Below are 17,574 nucleotides of genomic sequence, written 5' to 3'. Positions count from 1 at the left end.
AATGTGGCTGTAGAAGGGTAGGGTTGTCGTGTTCACCAGCGTGTATTAATTGCCAAAGCCATGCTCTTGCTCGAATGTTCAATCGAATCCTATAGACGAAGATTCGTGTGATATCGATGAAGAGACAGCTGATTCATCTTCAGTTGAACAATTTATGGGCATCCAGCAAGAAGAAGAGGAAGAAAAAGAAATCGAAGAAGACATGACTGTTGAAGTCGAATTTGAAGAGTATGAATCAGATTAAAATATTAACATAAATTAGAACTACAGTTTAAAATAATCACCTATATCACAATATCAATATCACTAATCATCATGCAGTAAATACAGTATTTTCCCATAAAACTCCGTCATAACAGATCGTGGAAAAAAAAGCGCCAAGTACACTACCTCATAGTGTGGAAATGTGTGCATGTCATGTAGAATGTAACTCCTTCAACTTTTAGAATGGTGATATATTAGGAATGGTGATTCTTAGGGAAAAAAGTATGAGGAACATTTTTGTAGATAATTTTGCGATCTACAATTTTTGTTTGAGCTATATTTTCGATAAAACTTACCGTTTTCAAGAAAAATTAAAAAAATCCGAAAATTTAGCTTTGACCTTGAATAACTCTTTTAGCACGCATGGAATCAATAGGGATTTTTGGCACTTTATTTCTACAGGTGTACCCAAGGTCTCTACCAAAAATTAGCTCCGTTGAAACTTTTGTTCTTTGAAATGTCTATTTTGACCGGACTATAAGAGCTTGTTTCATTCTTTCGAAACGAATTTCCATCCAAGAATGAATTCTTTCTTTCACAGAGCATGATATTTCATGTTTACAGAATATTCCATAAAAAACCAGAACTTTATAATTGCAGGACTTGTAAGTACTAAAGTCCAAGAAAAATCTCTTCCAACGAAAGAAAGTTTTGTGAATTCTAAAGTAACAGAATTTTTTGTCTTGCGTATGAATCATCGAAGATAAAGTAGAGCACAGCGAAATTTGGATGTGTGTAAAGACAAAAAAATTAATGACAACGAACTTTGGCTATCTTCGAAATTTAGTCGTGCCAATTATTCATTAAAAATGTAAATATTCCGGTTTGCAGTTGAAAACAAAAAGCTGAAATCCGAATTCCTAAATATACGAAACCAAAAGAATTAATTTGAATTTTTTTTCCAATGGTCAATTTCAAACGTACGTTTAGATATTTCAGAGCGCTTTCAGACAATCGATGCTATTGTTAATACTTCGACGTTCTCAATATTGTTAACAAATATTGACAAATAGTGATCCTTTCGGTTGACAATCTTGAAATATCATCGTATTGATAGTCTGAGGCCACCCTCATTGAAAGAAACGGTATCTTGCCGATAGATACGTTTCTCAAGAAATTAGTTCAGGCAATTAATTTTTTACTTATTTTATTTCTCTAATTCGTTTGAAAATGAAATAGGTAACTGTTGTATACGAATTTCGGATGAGAAACATCACCAAACTTAAGGGACTGAAACAAACATTGAATGAGAGAACACAGAGATTCTGAAAGAACGCAAGAGGAATGGAAGAAATTAAAAAAAAAAGAAGAAAATAGGTAGATACATATGTAGCAACATCTTTCAAATAGATTTCTTTAATTTTAATAATTTTGAAAATGGTTTAATGTTTCTTTACAAATATTTATAACAAATGATACAAACCTAGTACGTAGCAATTTCTACTTTAGTAACGGATCGTAACGTTAACTCCTAATTTATGCGAAATTGAGTACAATAAGATTAATTAACTCTGGTAACTGGCAAAACTATAACTCTGTTCCTACTGAGAATAGAAAAAAGTTGCGGAGAAGAATTTTGTATCTTTTATCAAACTCTATATTCGCGTGGTGCGATTTTTTTCAGAAGTGCATCGGTGCAGTTCTAAAGTGCAATTCAACTTTTTTTTTTCAAACCACACCTACGATATCTTCTGCATCTATTGATCGTGCCATTCTGAGCAGAAATGTATTGGAGTAAGTAAAGTGGAAAATCCGTCAATACTTTTCGAGAGATATAACTTTCCTTTGAACGTATACAAGAAACGCTCAAACTTCCATCGATGCATTCCAAACATTTTTCCACTCGTTTCCTTACATTTTAGTCATTATAAAGTTGATTTATCCACGCTTAAACCATTTATTTTAATTCGTTTTTTTAATCTCATCTATCGAAATAAAAGGTTTAGTATACGCACTATTAAAAAAAAAAAAAAAAAAAAAACAATTCTACAAGCAAAGATGTTAAAAATCTCGTAATCCTCTATCTTTAATACGAGAAAATGAGATTTTTATAGTATACAGATTCTGAAGTTGCGATATGGTTATGTGAAAATTTTAACGAGTATGACTACTACCTTACCTTACTTTAGCGCATGCCTACTCCCATAATTACTTATCTATTCAGATACTTGCGTCAGAATAAGACTACACCAACTAAATACGTGAAAGTATGGGTTTGCCGAAGTATAAGCATTACATTATTATTATTTAGGATATTATCTACGTAAAGAGGAATTAACTGAAATAATTAACGATAACTAGACTGCGGATGTCTGTGCGCGATGTTTATGGGGAAAAGTTGGACAATGCGTAAAGCATAGATAACGTACGAAAACGTCTAAAGTACAGTATTCATCATTATTAGAAGGTAAAATACATTTTTATTTAGATTCCACTTTTTTAGCTACGTTCGTAAAAATATGAAGTTGGAGGAAGATACGTAGCCTAATGATAAGAAAGAAAATAAATATTTATCTACACATTCTTTTCCATAAATCAGCGGATGCTCACTTATGGACATTAAGACACTCGTTATTTTATCTCATTGCATTACATTTATATATATAAATATATATTAGATCAATATCTAAACATGCAATTACTCATATACAGGATGAATCACTTAAGACAAGCCACTTGAATAATTTCTTCAATTTTCAAGATAAGGAGAAATATTCGAAAGAAGAATTGCCGCATTTGCCCAATGCTTGCTTGTTTTATGTTTATCAGAATGTACACTACGTATACTCTGTTTCGGAATCATTCGCCATGAAATTTCATTTTTCGCTCATTATTATATCTGTTACCTTGAGTTACCGCGAAGTTAATCGCGAATCGTAGATATTCAAAAACGCATAATTTCATTTGAAAAGACGATGGTAATCTTAACCATCACGCAATAGCCCTATTGAAATCAAACAACTTTTGTTTCTTACATTTCTCCTCATCATCAAAACTGAAAAAGTTTTCCGGGTGGCTCGTCTTAGCTGACTCACATATATATATTATGTATATATGCACACAATTAAAATAAATATTTAAAATTAAGACTAAATCTATGAACGCGTTTCTAATATATCTCTAACTGGATTCCACATTTAATTCCATATTTAATTCCACATATTTTGTAGCTGAACCTTTTCGGGACGTTCCACGGATTTAATTCTGTGGGGAAAAAGTGTCATATGAATATGGATCGCTTGAAGCTTTATTACAGAGTTACAGCAAAAATAGGACATATGAAGGGAACAATACTGCAGCCGGCTATATCGCTCGATTTCACATCACTAGATTTTTATGCGCGGATAACCTTGAAAAAAGGCACGATTAAATAAATCGATATGTGTGGTGAGCTGATGCGAAGAATCAATTCATTCATTGAGATGAAACAAAATCAAGATGAACCAGTTGGATAATAAATTCAATTTTTTACCGCTGCCAGTCTCCTATCGGCAGAAACATTTCGAAATTGAGTATCAACACCTAGCGATTACCTTCATCGCCAGCCTACCCTTCTTTTGTAGCAAACGGCAAATTTTTACATAACGGCAAATCGCTTTTGCTGTTTCTTTCGTACTTGTTCCTTATAACTGTTTAAAAAACTTGAAACGATCCATGTTTGTATAACATTCTTTTTATTCGTACCTGTAGAATAATATCGAGATAGCTTGGAGAACCTGAAACACGTCGTATATCTTTCAATTATTTTGAAAGTTGAGAATTTACCGAACTTCCTTTCTATATCATTATCGAGAAGGAGCTGTCATTAAAAAGAGATAGGAATAAAATTAGAAAAACGTTATTCTTCCTTATTTTAAGATCTACAGTACACAAAAAGGTGATCAATTGTAGAAATGAGCTATCTGTTCGAAAACATTCGCGTATTATTACTTTGATAGAAGAAGTACGTAGGTGTATTGCATTTCAAAAGCGATCAATCTAACAAAAAACTAAGATCGTTTTATACGGAAATGGAACGAACCCAGTAGGAGATTAATAACATCAGAAACTACGTTGGAACTTCATCAAAATTGAAAGAACTTCGCGGAAAGAAACTTTTTGTATTACTGTTACAGAATCATAGTTGAAAACATAAAATAAGAGATGGTTACGATGCGATGAATAAAAGCAGGCAAAGATGCCAAGATTTACGTAAACATATCGTGAATTGACGAGTACAAATTTTATGTATATTTAGCTTCCACGATATAGAAAAATCAATGAAAAACTGAAAGGAATGTTTCGTTACGATAGCATTTGTAGCATATGTGATAGCGTGTAATAATTTAGTGCTATACAAATTTCACATAAACAGAATCTAACACGACAGAATTTCATTTTTATGCAAAACGGCGATCCTAAATACACGTCGCAGTATTGTCCGAATGATTAAAAAAGCAAATTAGGAAATAATAGCGAGACGCAAATGCCAAGAGAAAAGAACTTGCGTAAGAAATTTGTTCGAAGATGTTAACAAAATTAATCGAGAAAGGTACTGTTACTAGCCGAAACAATTACATTAACAACAATATGAAACATAAACTGTTTAATATACAATTTGAAATTCATAAAAAAATCGTATACTTAAAGTTCCAAGCTTATAATCTTTTAATTCGTCAAATAAATTGTATAATCAAAGCTGTATTTATTAAATACTTTCATAATAAACGTAAAATACGAAACGCAGAATTCAGAAGTTCATGTATGCTATGTAGCCTTTGTGTGTCCATCCATCACGTTCTACACACTGTACGCAATCTCCTAAGAGTTCAAGCGCCTCGTGCCATATTCCTCGGGTCAATATACGCAAAAATGAGCTTCCTTATTTTGTCCAAGTTCATTCGCTTCGTTTGAATGTGACTGAGGTGACATTAAGCAGCATCTTACGAATAGTTTAAGCTTTAGAAAACAATCTTTTATACGCCTGTTTTACGCCCTATGAATGTCCTCTAAAACGTACCAGCGACCTATTGCTTGGAACTAAATACGAAAGACGAAATGATCTTGTAACTAAAGACGAAAGTGATCGATAACGATTTTCGATATTAGTATAATGTAAATACATATTGTTACTTATCTCATATTGTATATATTGTATAAATCACTTCATGCAATATACATGTCCTTTTTATCTACTGATTATCAAAACGTTAGAGCACTTCCGAAAACGGTCAAATATAAAATCATAACACTTGAAAACTTGGGGAATTCGATAATTCCTAAAGCGTTTTGTAACTAATTTTTATTGACACGAACATGGTTGTTGCCAAATACGATTGCCAGATCTTTCAGATTGTCTACCGGAATATTGAAATAAGAATATATATATATAAAATACAATATATATATGCGACAATATATATATTACAAACAACTAATAAATGCAAATTTTATTTCAGATGATTTCATCCTTTTGCCAGCTTTAATAAGCGTCCGGTGACTCATGAACAGGAATATATGCATATGTAATGTATATAGATATACGTAGCTACAGGCGGAGAAACGACTCGGTTATCAATATTGATAATGTATCGAGAGACAAGAAATACATATCAACCGCGAGATCGATTAAAATTATCAAGTATTTTCCCATTCGAACGTTCGTATGACAACAATTGCGTATGATGTGTATTACTATACCTAAATGAAAAATGTCGAAGAACTCGATTGTATGGTATTGTTCAAATTCGCAGATTATCCAAGCATATGGAGGATACCTGAACATCTCCTTTGTTTTTAACGAGCCTCTTCCCACTTAGAATTGGTATATTTTTAGTTTTTCATGAATTTAATTCTTCAAAAATTCGTAAAAAGTTGAGTACCTACAAGTGGAAATTTAATATCCGCATCGCTTGCTTTCCTTTTACTTAATTTTTCCAATGATCAGCCTCGCGCCATTATACATTGGGGTCTGATTGTCAGTATAAATGCGCTTAAATATCCTCTTTATCTTTAATGATGTAAGAAATGTTTAAAACAGAATTTAAATGTTTTTTAAGGAACGTTCTTCTTTTTACGGGTATTATTTAAAAAACAATAAAAAATCATCGCTACCTTTTTAAAACATTTTGCTCTATTGCATCTTATAACGAACGTTAAAATACATTTGCGTGCGTTTAAGTTATATTTTCAGATCGACCTTCAACATCGAAGAAGTGATTAAATTAAAGCTTGAATTTATTATATGTGTTATAAATATTCGAAGCGAATTTCGTTGGCAATGCAGTTTCTAAAATAAGCAACTAAGGATCACGACGTTACAATATCTTTACTGGATTATCTGCACGAGGTGCTGTCATATGCAAAAAACATTTCTAAATCTTTAGATTAGATGCAATGGACATATACATATCGTGTTCAGTATGTTTATCAAATGTGATGTCATTGGATCTCTTTTCATTGAAAGTTAAAAGAAGATGCAATCTATTATTCCAGAGGACATGGTGAACCGTACGTATTATAATTAAAGCTTGTGGTGTTATCATGCTAAGAAAAATTGAAACTTGTCTCACAGACTCTATCACAACCGATGAAGATCACTTCGAATGTTTATAACGTAAACAATGCAAGTACCCATAGTCCAGTCGAGTTCACATATGTACCACTATAGTACTTGACAATCTGATTAGTTTCTTGATGTTCATCTCACGGTTATAACTCGAGTATGTTCAAATATATTTTGACAGTGGATACAAGATTGTGATAGATAAGAATATGTTTCGTTATAAAAAGATATCTCGAAAACTTCGAGAGAAAAAACAATTGCTCCTTTTCACGTTCCTCCTACGAAATCATTCAACGATGCCTATATGCTTTCTACACATTTCTCATATTATTAAAATTTGAGCTTATGATAGCAAGTATCAAAGTACGCTATTTCCAAAAACAGCAAGTACCAAAGTGTAATAAATTGTATAGAATTTGAAGTCGACGAAGATTTCTAAATTAACCGAATGAGTTACGCATAATTAAAATCATCTTATTAAAATTATATCCGATGTATAGACGTCTCGTAAGGCAAATGCGATTTTGCATGAGACGTAAATGTTTCATCTATATTTATTTAAAGACTGTGACAGTCGGAAAATGGATAAAATCGGTCCATCAATATTGACAAATTTATAAATCAATTGCCACCTTTCTCGTAACTATTAATTATTTACACTGAACACATTTCTATCCAATTTGTACCGATTTCTAAGTTCATCTTCTACGTACAAATAATAGAAGTATTTATACATAGTCTTTAGTATTTTCGTATCTAGATATATGTTCTCACATAGTGATTAATTAAACAACGCAGAAGTCACGTATAAATAGCGTTTGCAGACGTAGTATGTTGAAAAAACAAGAGTACAAACATTATAAGAAGCAGATATATGGTTGAAACGTCGTTTTGTCCGTTGCAAAAATTCTGCGTTGATTAAATGCATTAATTTAATCAATGCGGAAACCTTTGACAAAATATGTCTAGTTTAAGTAGATAAAAAATTCTCTAAATGGGAAAGTATGCAATAATCCATAACAATTGGTGTCTCTGTTCTTTAGTAGCTATAATTCTATAACAACTGTTTTTCTCTTAACTATAGATATCGCTATGCAAACATACCAAGCTAATAATAATTATTCTTTTATTACCAGCTCACGTAGCTCGAAAATATTCGACAGACCATCAAATGCGTTAAGGGACTAATGATGATTCCAGTCAGTTTATTAACTATATCCGCTGATAATCGTCAATGCATTTAACTTCAACATAGATATTATTTGGAGATAAGGGCGAATCCTTCAGCCAGTCAAACGCAACGATCTGTTTTTCATCCACCAAATCCGCGATTGTTATTAGTTCACGCAAATGCAAATAATCAGTTGAAGATTTCTTGCAAATAACGCTATAAATGAAAAAATGTTGTTTTTTATCGTGTAACATTCTACATATCAGTTGGAATACTGTAGTATAGAATTCACGAGTAACTTCCATTTGTAAATGATGATTAATAGCGTTAAACAGTGGCACGTGCAACATCGCCTTTATGTAAATCTCTGTAAGTGCCATTTAAGCGATAGATTTACGCTCGTATACACTAAATATCATCATATGCTACGAAGCTATGAATACTTTCAGAACTCTTCAGGTTTAGTTTCACGCTGACTTTAATGTTGCAACTATTTTTTTCAAATGAAAATTTATAGGGCAATCCAGTGAAATGTGTTGGATGGTTGTAGGTGCTTCGCAAGATTTGGTACCGAGTTGATGGTGGTTTCGTTAATGAATACGTAAGTTTAGAATGGCCAGTGAGAATGCGGCTGAGGGCAGCAGTTTGCCTTCTTCTGGTTAGTGCTGAGACGTTGAGTTACTCTTGCGCGCTACGTTTGTACGGCGGTTGCTGAGCCATAAACGAATCTAAAATTTGTTAGTAGCCTTTTGACAACAGTTTAAGCGTCATGAAGGGTAGGTTTGATTTCTTTGGAATGAGTAAGCTGGTGGCATCTTGTACTCTTTCGTTAATTCATTGTCTATATTCCCTACGAAATTACGATTTCAGAAAAGATAGTACTATTTATTCAGCTTCTTAGTGTTTTTTCTTTCGAAAGGAATTTTTTTTAATAATTCTCGTTACTCTGTCTTTAATAGAGTTCTGTTTAAGATTAAGGTAAATTTACTGTGACACATCGATAACATTGTTCATGTTTTCTCAGTATATTCTTTAACTATTCCTGGTGTATTATGCGAGCCATGCGATCTTTCTAAATAATTGCACAGATGCACGTAATTGAGTAGCCATTCTCCTGATTCGTTTAACATTGTTATTCCGTTGTGAATGTGATGAGGGACATATATCTTTGCCGGAAAGGTACAGCGGTTGAGATTCTTTAAATTCCTCCAACACAAATATTCGTTTACTATACTCATGTACATTTCAGCGATGCTGAATGTACTTAGTGTCACACGCTTTATTAATGCCAGAAAAACAATATTAATACGTTTCCCAGATTCACGTGATCAGATGAAACACACGTGTACATGCTCGGTACGTGGTCAATCATTAACGACTAGAGGAAGACGTTTCGCTTTAGTTTTGTTTTCTTCTCGTTGATCGAGGGAGGTATTCATTAGAGGCAGTCATTAGGTATGTACATGTTATTAATTGAAGATTCAAAACCATAGAGGCATTTAAACTGGCAACTTTTACTTTTAAACGAATAATATTGAAAAGAAGAGATACAAACTCGCTCGCTCGCGATATATTTCTGATAAGTTAAAACCAGTTCCACATAGTTTAAACATTTTATTTAGTTTAAACAGTTTTCTGTCCTTTCCCTGACAACTCGACGCTCTCGCAGGTTTCAATCGTTATCTTATCGATGGACATTTCAATTTTCTCTCTCGCTTTTACCATCGTATGGAATATATCGTATAGTTAGCCGACTAACATTAACGCGGCGCGGCGCGCACATGTCGAAGCTTTTATCGAGATAGTTAAATCGTATGAAGATCAAAAGTTTGCTTTAAAAAACGGCTCGAATTCGCCGCGGAAAGTGATTCCACGTCAGACATCCGGCAAGAAATCGGTGCAGGTAAGCGAACAGGTTATACGCAGACAGGTAAGGTATGATTATCAATAAAGCTAACGAGTCAGCGAAGGCAAAGCCGCGGCATGAGCTTGCTGCACGCAACTATCGACCATCGATGTAACAATATCAATTACTATTCCCAACTCGTTACTAGCCTATGCCACGTAGACGATAGAATGATTCGTCGAAGATGATAAAACGAATGCGACAATCGTTTAGGTTCACGGGAAAGACAGCCGTGCTTTCACCGAAAACAAAAGCGACAGCTAAGCATTGTCTACCATCGAGTGAAAGCGACATTGCTCGATGTTATCTGGAGACTCGTTCCGTTGACATTCCCAGTTGGTAATCGAAATTGCAAAGTTTCGACTTCGTTTGTTTCTGTCCTTAAGGAAGATTGAAAATGGTTGTCGTGAAAGATCAAATATGCGAATGCTAAGAATCACAATAAAAAGAAAGAAAGACTCTACTAATTTCGAGAGTACTTTTATGAAATAAATAGGCTGATAAAAGAATACTTCTTTGTTCTTGCTCTTTTCTTTCTTTTGAAAACGTCTAAATGTCAGCTACAAGAGCACGTAACGAAAAGTCTATTTAAGGATTTGTATGCCACCTTTAATGGATCTTTCAACCTTTAAAGTGATCGTAAAATCAAATAAATAAAAGCACATTATGTCTTCCTCAATACCACACAAATTTTCTCTGAAACAATTTTTTTATCACGACGAATAAGAGAATAATTAAGAAGCACCCTGTATACACGTGTAATGTTTTCATTCTTGTTCCAAAGTATACAAAGTCTTTAACATTCTTGGATACATTAAATTATACAAATTTCAGTTATGCAAACAAGAGACTAGTAATCGGGATGATAATTATCAATCTTGTTTCATTAATTGATTCATTCTATTAATTCATTGTCTAAATAATTTTAAACACAGGTATTACGAATTGCTCATTTGCAAGATATTGCGGTGCATTTTTAGAGTAGGTATATAATATAGCAGCCCAGATGTTTAGATGAAACAGAACCTAGAACTTGCATCTACTAATGATCTCCTTTTAAACTCTGTCGGATTTACGTAACAAGGTTGCTATCATCAATTAACAGAAATGGAAAAGTACGGGAAAAGTAGACGAGTAGTAAGCATCATTTCCTTGGCATATCGAAGAATTTTTTCAAGTTTGTGCAATTGCGAAACGCGAAATTTATCTACTGCAGGTACGAGTAAAATTAATAGAAAGTATCAATGTCGTTAATTACAATAAATTATAGAATTTTCACAAAAGAAAGATTACGTTGATATTTCGAGAAAAAGGAATTTTGCATTATACTATCGGTAGACATTGCTCTGAAAAACTATTAAATTTCGGATTAAAAAATTTGTCCTCTCGAGCGCATGTCGATATTTTATAATGTTCGTGTGACATTAACGTTACAAGGATGAATTTAAAAATTAATTCTCAAAAATTACAGCTATTAACGTTCAGAAGCTACGCGAATACATAAAGTTTCCATAGCATAAGCCTATACTACTACCTAAGTATAAGCTTAAAACTATCTTCGTTTAAAAAGAAAAATAAAACAAATATTTCGCAGAGTCCGTAATTAAAGCAGACGAGGAAATACGTAATCTATACAAATTTAATATTTCATGTGTCAACACAAATAGAATAGTTAAAACTACGTACGTTTTATACAAAAAGAACTTACATGTCTGGCGTAACGTGAATTCACGATTTTCGTTTTTCGTTGCACGTATCCAGTTTTTCTTCTACAGATCCAACAGTCCAAGAAGTCTCGTATTATTAGGTAGTCTCTTTTCGTAGCTGGTTTACATCCTTGGGAAAACATGTGGCCACTAAGACGCGATCATTACAATTTCGTTTTATCGACTCTTTTTAAAAAGTTCATACCACTGATACCTTCGACGTCGCACGAAATCGTTGTTTCTTTTCTTCGTTTCATCTTACTATATATTCTCACTAGCTGTTAAACAACGAAATAAGATACGTTGTCTGTATACGAGTAACTCCTCGGATATGTATTTACGTAATTGAATTCTATGGAGCAACTGCGAGCAACGATTACCAGCAATATTATGTGCTCAACGAAGACGTTTCTAGCATTTAACCGCTAATTTTTAATAATTAATGGTTGGCGATAAACAATAGTTTATTTTACGATAACTTATCGCTAATAAGACATTCTCAATTTGTACGTGATGAATGGAAATAAACTACTGCATAACTGCCAATGAAATAATACCATACAATTGGCTTCGTACCTTGCCAATAGTAGAATTTATAGGGGGAAAAAAGATAAGGAGATAAGCAAAGTATAGATTGACGTAAACTCTCATTGTAATCAATTTTATCGTAATATGTTTTACAAGTGCATATGACATGTAAGAGAAATACAAATCTTGAGTAATCCGGTGAATAGTATGACACGTATGTGTTTATCAAACGCATTCTATTAATTTGTAACATTTCGAACTTTTTAAGGCCGTATTACGATTAATTATTACAGTTGCTTTTCGTAAGTAGGCAAAATAGAAGGCGAAAAGGTTTAACTATTTTCCATAGGACAATACGATGGCTCCAGTGAATGTAGAATGTCACATTTTTACCGTAATAACGTAACCGTGAATGTTTCCAATTTAACACATATTTTCTATAGTTTCTTTTTTATACATTTCTTTAAATATGTACATTCATAGAATCGAAACATTTGCATTCGGTAAATCATTGTATTGTATAAAAATATTCTATAAATATATAAATTGAAAATATCTTGAAAGTATCATTGTATAACAATGAATATTTATACGAGGATTACGCTGAAACATCAAATGGTATCTCGCAAGAACGTAAAGTTGTAATTTCAAGTTAACAGAATTACTTCTATCTGTAACGTATTTCTTATACTTAGACAAAGTACGTCTACTTTGCGTAAGATTCGTCTTATCTTCAAATGCATTGACCGAAGTGAACTGCTATTTGTTTTGCAATAGGTACCCACGTTGTATCAATAATTAATTAGATGTAAATATTTGCATACTTCGGGAAAAGTGATAATTCTTCCCGTTTGCACTTTGCGCTTAAATCTATCATTCAGAGATTTTGGATTATTTATTCGATGAAAGGGAGACTTCTTAATGAAACAAGTACGAATGGAGATTCGAGCTTCTACACACACGCATACACACACACACACGCCGTATTTTAAATTAATATCAAAGAAATTGAATTACAACTATTAATTTACATTCACACGGATAAAAACAATGAATAACATGGAAGTCAAGCAATAAGAGGACGAAATGTTATGAGAATCATACAGTGTAACAGAATAATTTTGTATTTGAATATTATATAATCCATGAAGCTATTAGAAGTATACGAAGTAAGAAGGAACGAAACATTAGAAAACAAACAAATTAAGAAAACACGAACGTGACAGTGGAAAAAAGAGAATCCCGCTAAAACGAAAGAAATAACGAGCCACGTTATTTTTATCTCGTTTTCTTTTTCAAAATCGTGAATATTAGAAATAGATCGAATATTTTGAATGGCAATAATAACGATACGCTATGACATTTATGCAACTTGGTAGAGAGATATCTTGCTATCTGATCGTTGGCAGTTACATTGTTATGTCTTGCATAATGAGACGAAGATTGGAAAGTTATGAACGGCAATGAAGCTACGGATCGTATAACACCGTATCGTAATCCATGTATAAACCGATAAACACGAATATCCTTCTAGAACATCTTTTATTGCCGAAACATACGACTGATCTTTCTTAACGTAAATCGAGATAAGGAAATTGGATAAGTTGTTCGCTGCTGTCACGCGTGGAATTGCCATTTATCAAAACGAAAATAGTCCAAGTAACCTTTTCAATGGATCCTCTTACCTCGCGAATGTAGGTAAACAACATTTTAATATTCCGAACGAGAAAGTTAATCATGCGCCCTTAAAGTTTCCATAATTACCATTTTTGGTGCTGAGCAGTCTTTGCCGGCCAGAAAAATATATTTTATTAGCTGTAACGCCACAACCGAATGGCGTCGCTGACGTAACGTGGCTTGCTACGCAAAACGTACACCGCTACAACGTACGACGTAAACCGCGTGCTGCTGACTGATTGTGGCTAAAAAACATCTCGAGACATTTGACGAGACGCGACTTTGAACGACTTTCTTACGATTTATATAGTTTTCTATTTCTTAAACGTTACATGGAATATTATTAATTTGATAATAAATGCTATTGGGAATACAAAATAAAGTTTAATGATTCTATGAGAGGAAATAGCTTCACATATGATATTTGATACCGTGGTCGGAAATATGAAATCTATCGTGGATACGGAGAAATAACAGTAAATTGCTTTGTTGGAATAAATGACAAGGAAGTAGTTATGCATACCAACCAAGTTTTAGCCAGATATAAGAAATTTCCTTATTATTCATTCTATGGAAGAAATGGTACGGCAGAGACCCTTATTTTTCATGCACGAATCCCTCGGCTGAAAAAAAGGGGATTTTCGTAAGTCGGTAAGCATAGTTTTTAGCGTTCAACGTAGATAGGATTATATCGCAGTTTACAATGACCTTCTTTGAATTTCGCTTCGCAGCTCTCAATACCATTTCCTAATACATACATATTATCGTTTCAACGATCAAGCAATAATGAACGATAAACAAAGTAAATCTTTGATAAATCTATCCAAGTCAGGCGATGCGTATTAGCGATATCTGAAATATTGTTCGTGCTTCGGTGTTTCAGAAATTGCGTTCAATTTTTATTGAAATTCTTCCACGATACCTGTGGTAACTGATAACAAATCAATTTCAGCTTGTTAATTTAATCATAACAACGTTCTGTATCATCATATTGTAGTCTATCTTTTAAACGTGTCAAATTTAAAATGTTACAATCCGTATCAGACCACATGAAATGCTAAATTACACGTTGCAGGCTCGTACATTCGTTATTATGACGTTAGACGTTTACGTTATGAAATACACGGAAGAAATGTATGTATGTATGTATGTATGTATGTATGTATGTATGTATATGTACATATATATGAATTGAGTACCAAGTATGTATAAGCTAATTTGATTCCCATTATTATTGAACAATATCGTTACTATAGGATACTTATTAATATATTAATAAACTGATAGTTAATATATGTGAATTATCACATTTATTCTGCAGTATTAATTCCTAATTTCTTACTCAAGAAATATAGGCAATTGTGATTCATAGATAAATATGTTTCAATCAATTATACAATTTCAGTAACAACAGTATTTATCACTTATTCTTCCGCTTCCTATTAGTTTTATCAATTTCGTATTTGGATTTAAAAGAATATTTTAACGATTATAAGTTAAGATGTCTGTAAAATTTGAATTCGAATCAGAGAACTGATGTTATGATATATAGATAGCGAGTTCTGCATTATACAACCATCTAATACCGTTACTTAGCTATAACACTACGCGATGTTTCATCGTGCGCACTAACCTATCTTTTATACCGATCATCATCGACCACTGTTTTGTAATATCGTCAATAAAATATGATACGAAGCCATCGTGTGATCGATTTTTCCGTCGAATGTCAAGCCTCATGATTCTAATTTTATTCGCCGTTTCGATCGTCTAGTCGAACGACGCACATCACTATTTACCTTCATTGTGGACAATCTTAGTTCGTCGACCGCAACATCAACAACGCGGTAAGATCGACGCGTATGGTTACGTTACCGCCTGTTATCCGGAAGTTTGGCAAAAAGCTGCTTCTCAAAACGTGACTAATATCGACGATTTTCGTACAAAGCGAAAAGCTTACACAGAGACGAAACAGGCGAAGCAGACGAACCTGCCGCACGACCTGCACTGACTCTCGTCTGCTTCAACGACAGAACCTGGACTCTCACTATACGACCGCGTGCTATACGCGTTGCACCCAGGGCCGTATCTTTCCGATCATCGTTACATACGATTCGTTTTCCCATTAAAATGGTAAATACAAATGATCCCTGAAAAAATTGATTCGCCGTCCATTTCGGGCGAAATAACGACGTTATCTTCTCGTAAAGAAGCTCTGCACACGTACGAATATTGATCGATTGACCAAAATATTGACTAACGGACGAAATTTGTATTACGTTCGCGATTTACGATCATTTACGGAGATTGGCGATATTTTAGAAATTCTGACGTTTCTTATGACCACGATTAATCAACACGATTATCTTATTTGAACCATGCTTTAATAAAACTGAAGAGGTCATTTCAAGAATTACGTAACACAAAATACAGCCAAGCTTGTAGATATAGCCGGCAATCAATTACTTTAGTCAAGCTATCTACCTAGGCTTATTGCTTCTTGGAATACTTAGCATAGGGTCACTGTAGGAGTTATTCATTTACAGAAATTGATCATAGTGAGCATTACGTAAGTGAAGCGTTTATTTGAATATATCGAAAGCTACCACATAATCGTTTAAATATATACGGCGCTTCGAATATATCAATATAAAAAGAATTAAAGCTAACTGATACGATATTATTATTAATTCAAACGTTGTTCTTATATACCTTGAAGATACCGATACTTTATTTTTACAAATGTCGAATATCGCTAGTGATAGTTATCGCGTACATATATATAATTTAGAAATTTAGAAACGAAATCGTAATCGTAGTAAAATCCAATACGTATCTAAAATAATCAAGGAAAAGAGAAATTATTTGCAAGTTTCATTCACATTGACCATTTATTGAAGAAGGAAGATAAAATCGAAAGGGAAATATACATATAGCGAGTGATATATTTATGTTAAAGTAGTTATAAGCTGTAATTTAACGTGTGTTCTTTACTCGCCAAAAGAAAAAGTAGTCGTTTTGCTTCTGAAATCCGCATATGTCAATGGGCACGCAAATTATATTACATATTATATAGATCTTATATTAATATTGAATAGAAAGGTAGAATTCAAAGACAGGAAGGTAGCTAATTATAGAAGTACAGTGTAAGGTTAATTATATCTCACTGCATTATTATGCAGGGTGTTGGCATCCATTCTTGATTCGCCCCTGACTATAGCGCAGCAGTCTAGAGTCTAGACTCTAGACTACACGCCAGTACACGCCGCGCTACTCTCTGTCGCACAATCATACGACAGTGCCGCATATATACGCATCTAGTGTCTATATACATATGTAGTTCATACAGCTGTATAAAACGCTTATAAAGAAAGAGTACGGTTTGTTCCCCCTCCACTATGTATTGCAAGCTACGATTCTGGAAGACTGATAAAGAATGAAGCGCAGCATTTTTTGGAAATGTGGTTTTAAAAAAATCGACGTTAAACTGGCAGTTTTCCGATAGGCGTATGTAGATATCTTACGTATTAAAATATAAAAGAAACGAATGTAATTAATCAGGTATAGAAATTTAAAAAATACGTGACAAACGGTAAACATTAAAAAATGGAAGCAGCATTAAGCGACTTAAACGGTACTAAAGGAATAAAATAAGGAAACTAATGTACATGTTCGAAATATTATGTTTCATTTTCTTCATTCTTCGATGCTTCTTTATGATTCATATTTTTCTTGTGCAAAATATAGTAGAATATACGTATACAATATGTTACGTATA

The 17,574-nt window shown here is 33.3% G+C and overlaps 1 protein-coding gene across 9 annotated transcripts in view; it reads right to left on the bottom strand.

Moving 5' to 3' along the window:
- Window positions 1-17,574, bottom strand: part of LOC126928709 (dual 3',5'-cyclic-AMP and -GMP phosphodiesterase 11-like) — a 150,489-nt gene that overhangs the window by 115,038 nt on the left and 17,877 nt on the right. For 2 of the 9 annotated variants that reach the window (XM_050744397.1, XM_050744392.1), the window contains exon 1: window positions 15,596-15,842. The exons of 4 other annotated variants lie outside the window; for them this stretch is intronic. Coding sequence is in view for 2 of the 5 variants with exons in the window: in XM_050744387.1 (XP_050600344.1) it covers window positions 14,324-14,363 (40 nt within the window). In the remaining 3 variants the exon portion in view is untranslated. Of the gene's footprint in view, window positions 1-11,593; window positions 11,870-14,323; window positions 14,390-15,595; window positions 15,843-17,574 lie in introns of those variants that run through there. 3 more of the 9 variants (XM_050744395.1, XM_050744387.1, XM_050744388.1) reach the window with 3 other exon arrangements.

The sequence above is a fragment of the Bombus affinis genome, chromosome 2 (genome assembly GCF_024516045.1).
Source record: "Bombus affinis isolate iyBomAffi1 chromosome 2, iyBomAffi1.2, whole genome shotgun sequence".
NCBI lineage: Eukaryota > Metazoa > Arthropoda > Insecta > Hymenoptera > Apidae > Bombus > Bombus affinis.
The sequence above is the reverse complement of the archived record's forward strand: the minus strand, read 5'-3'. Positions and strand labels throughout refer to the sequence as shown.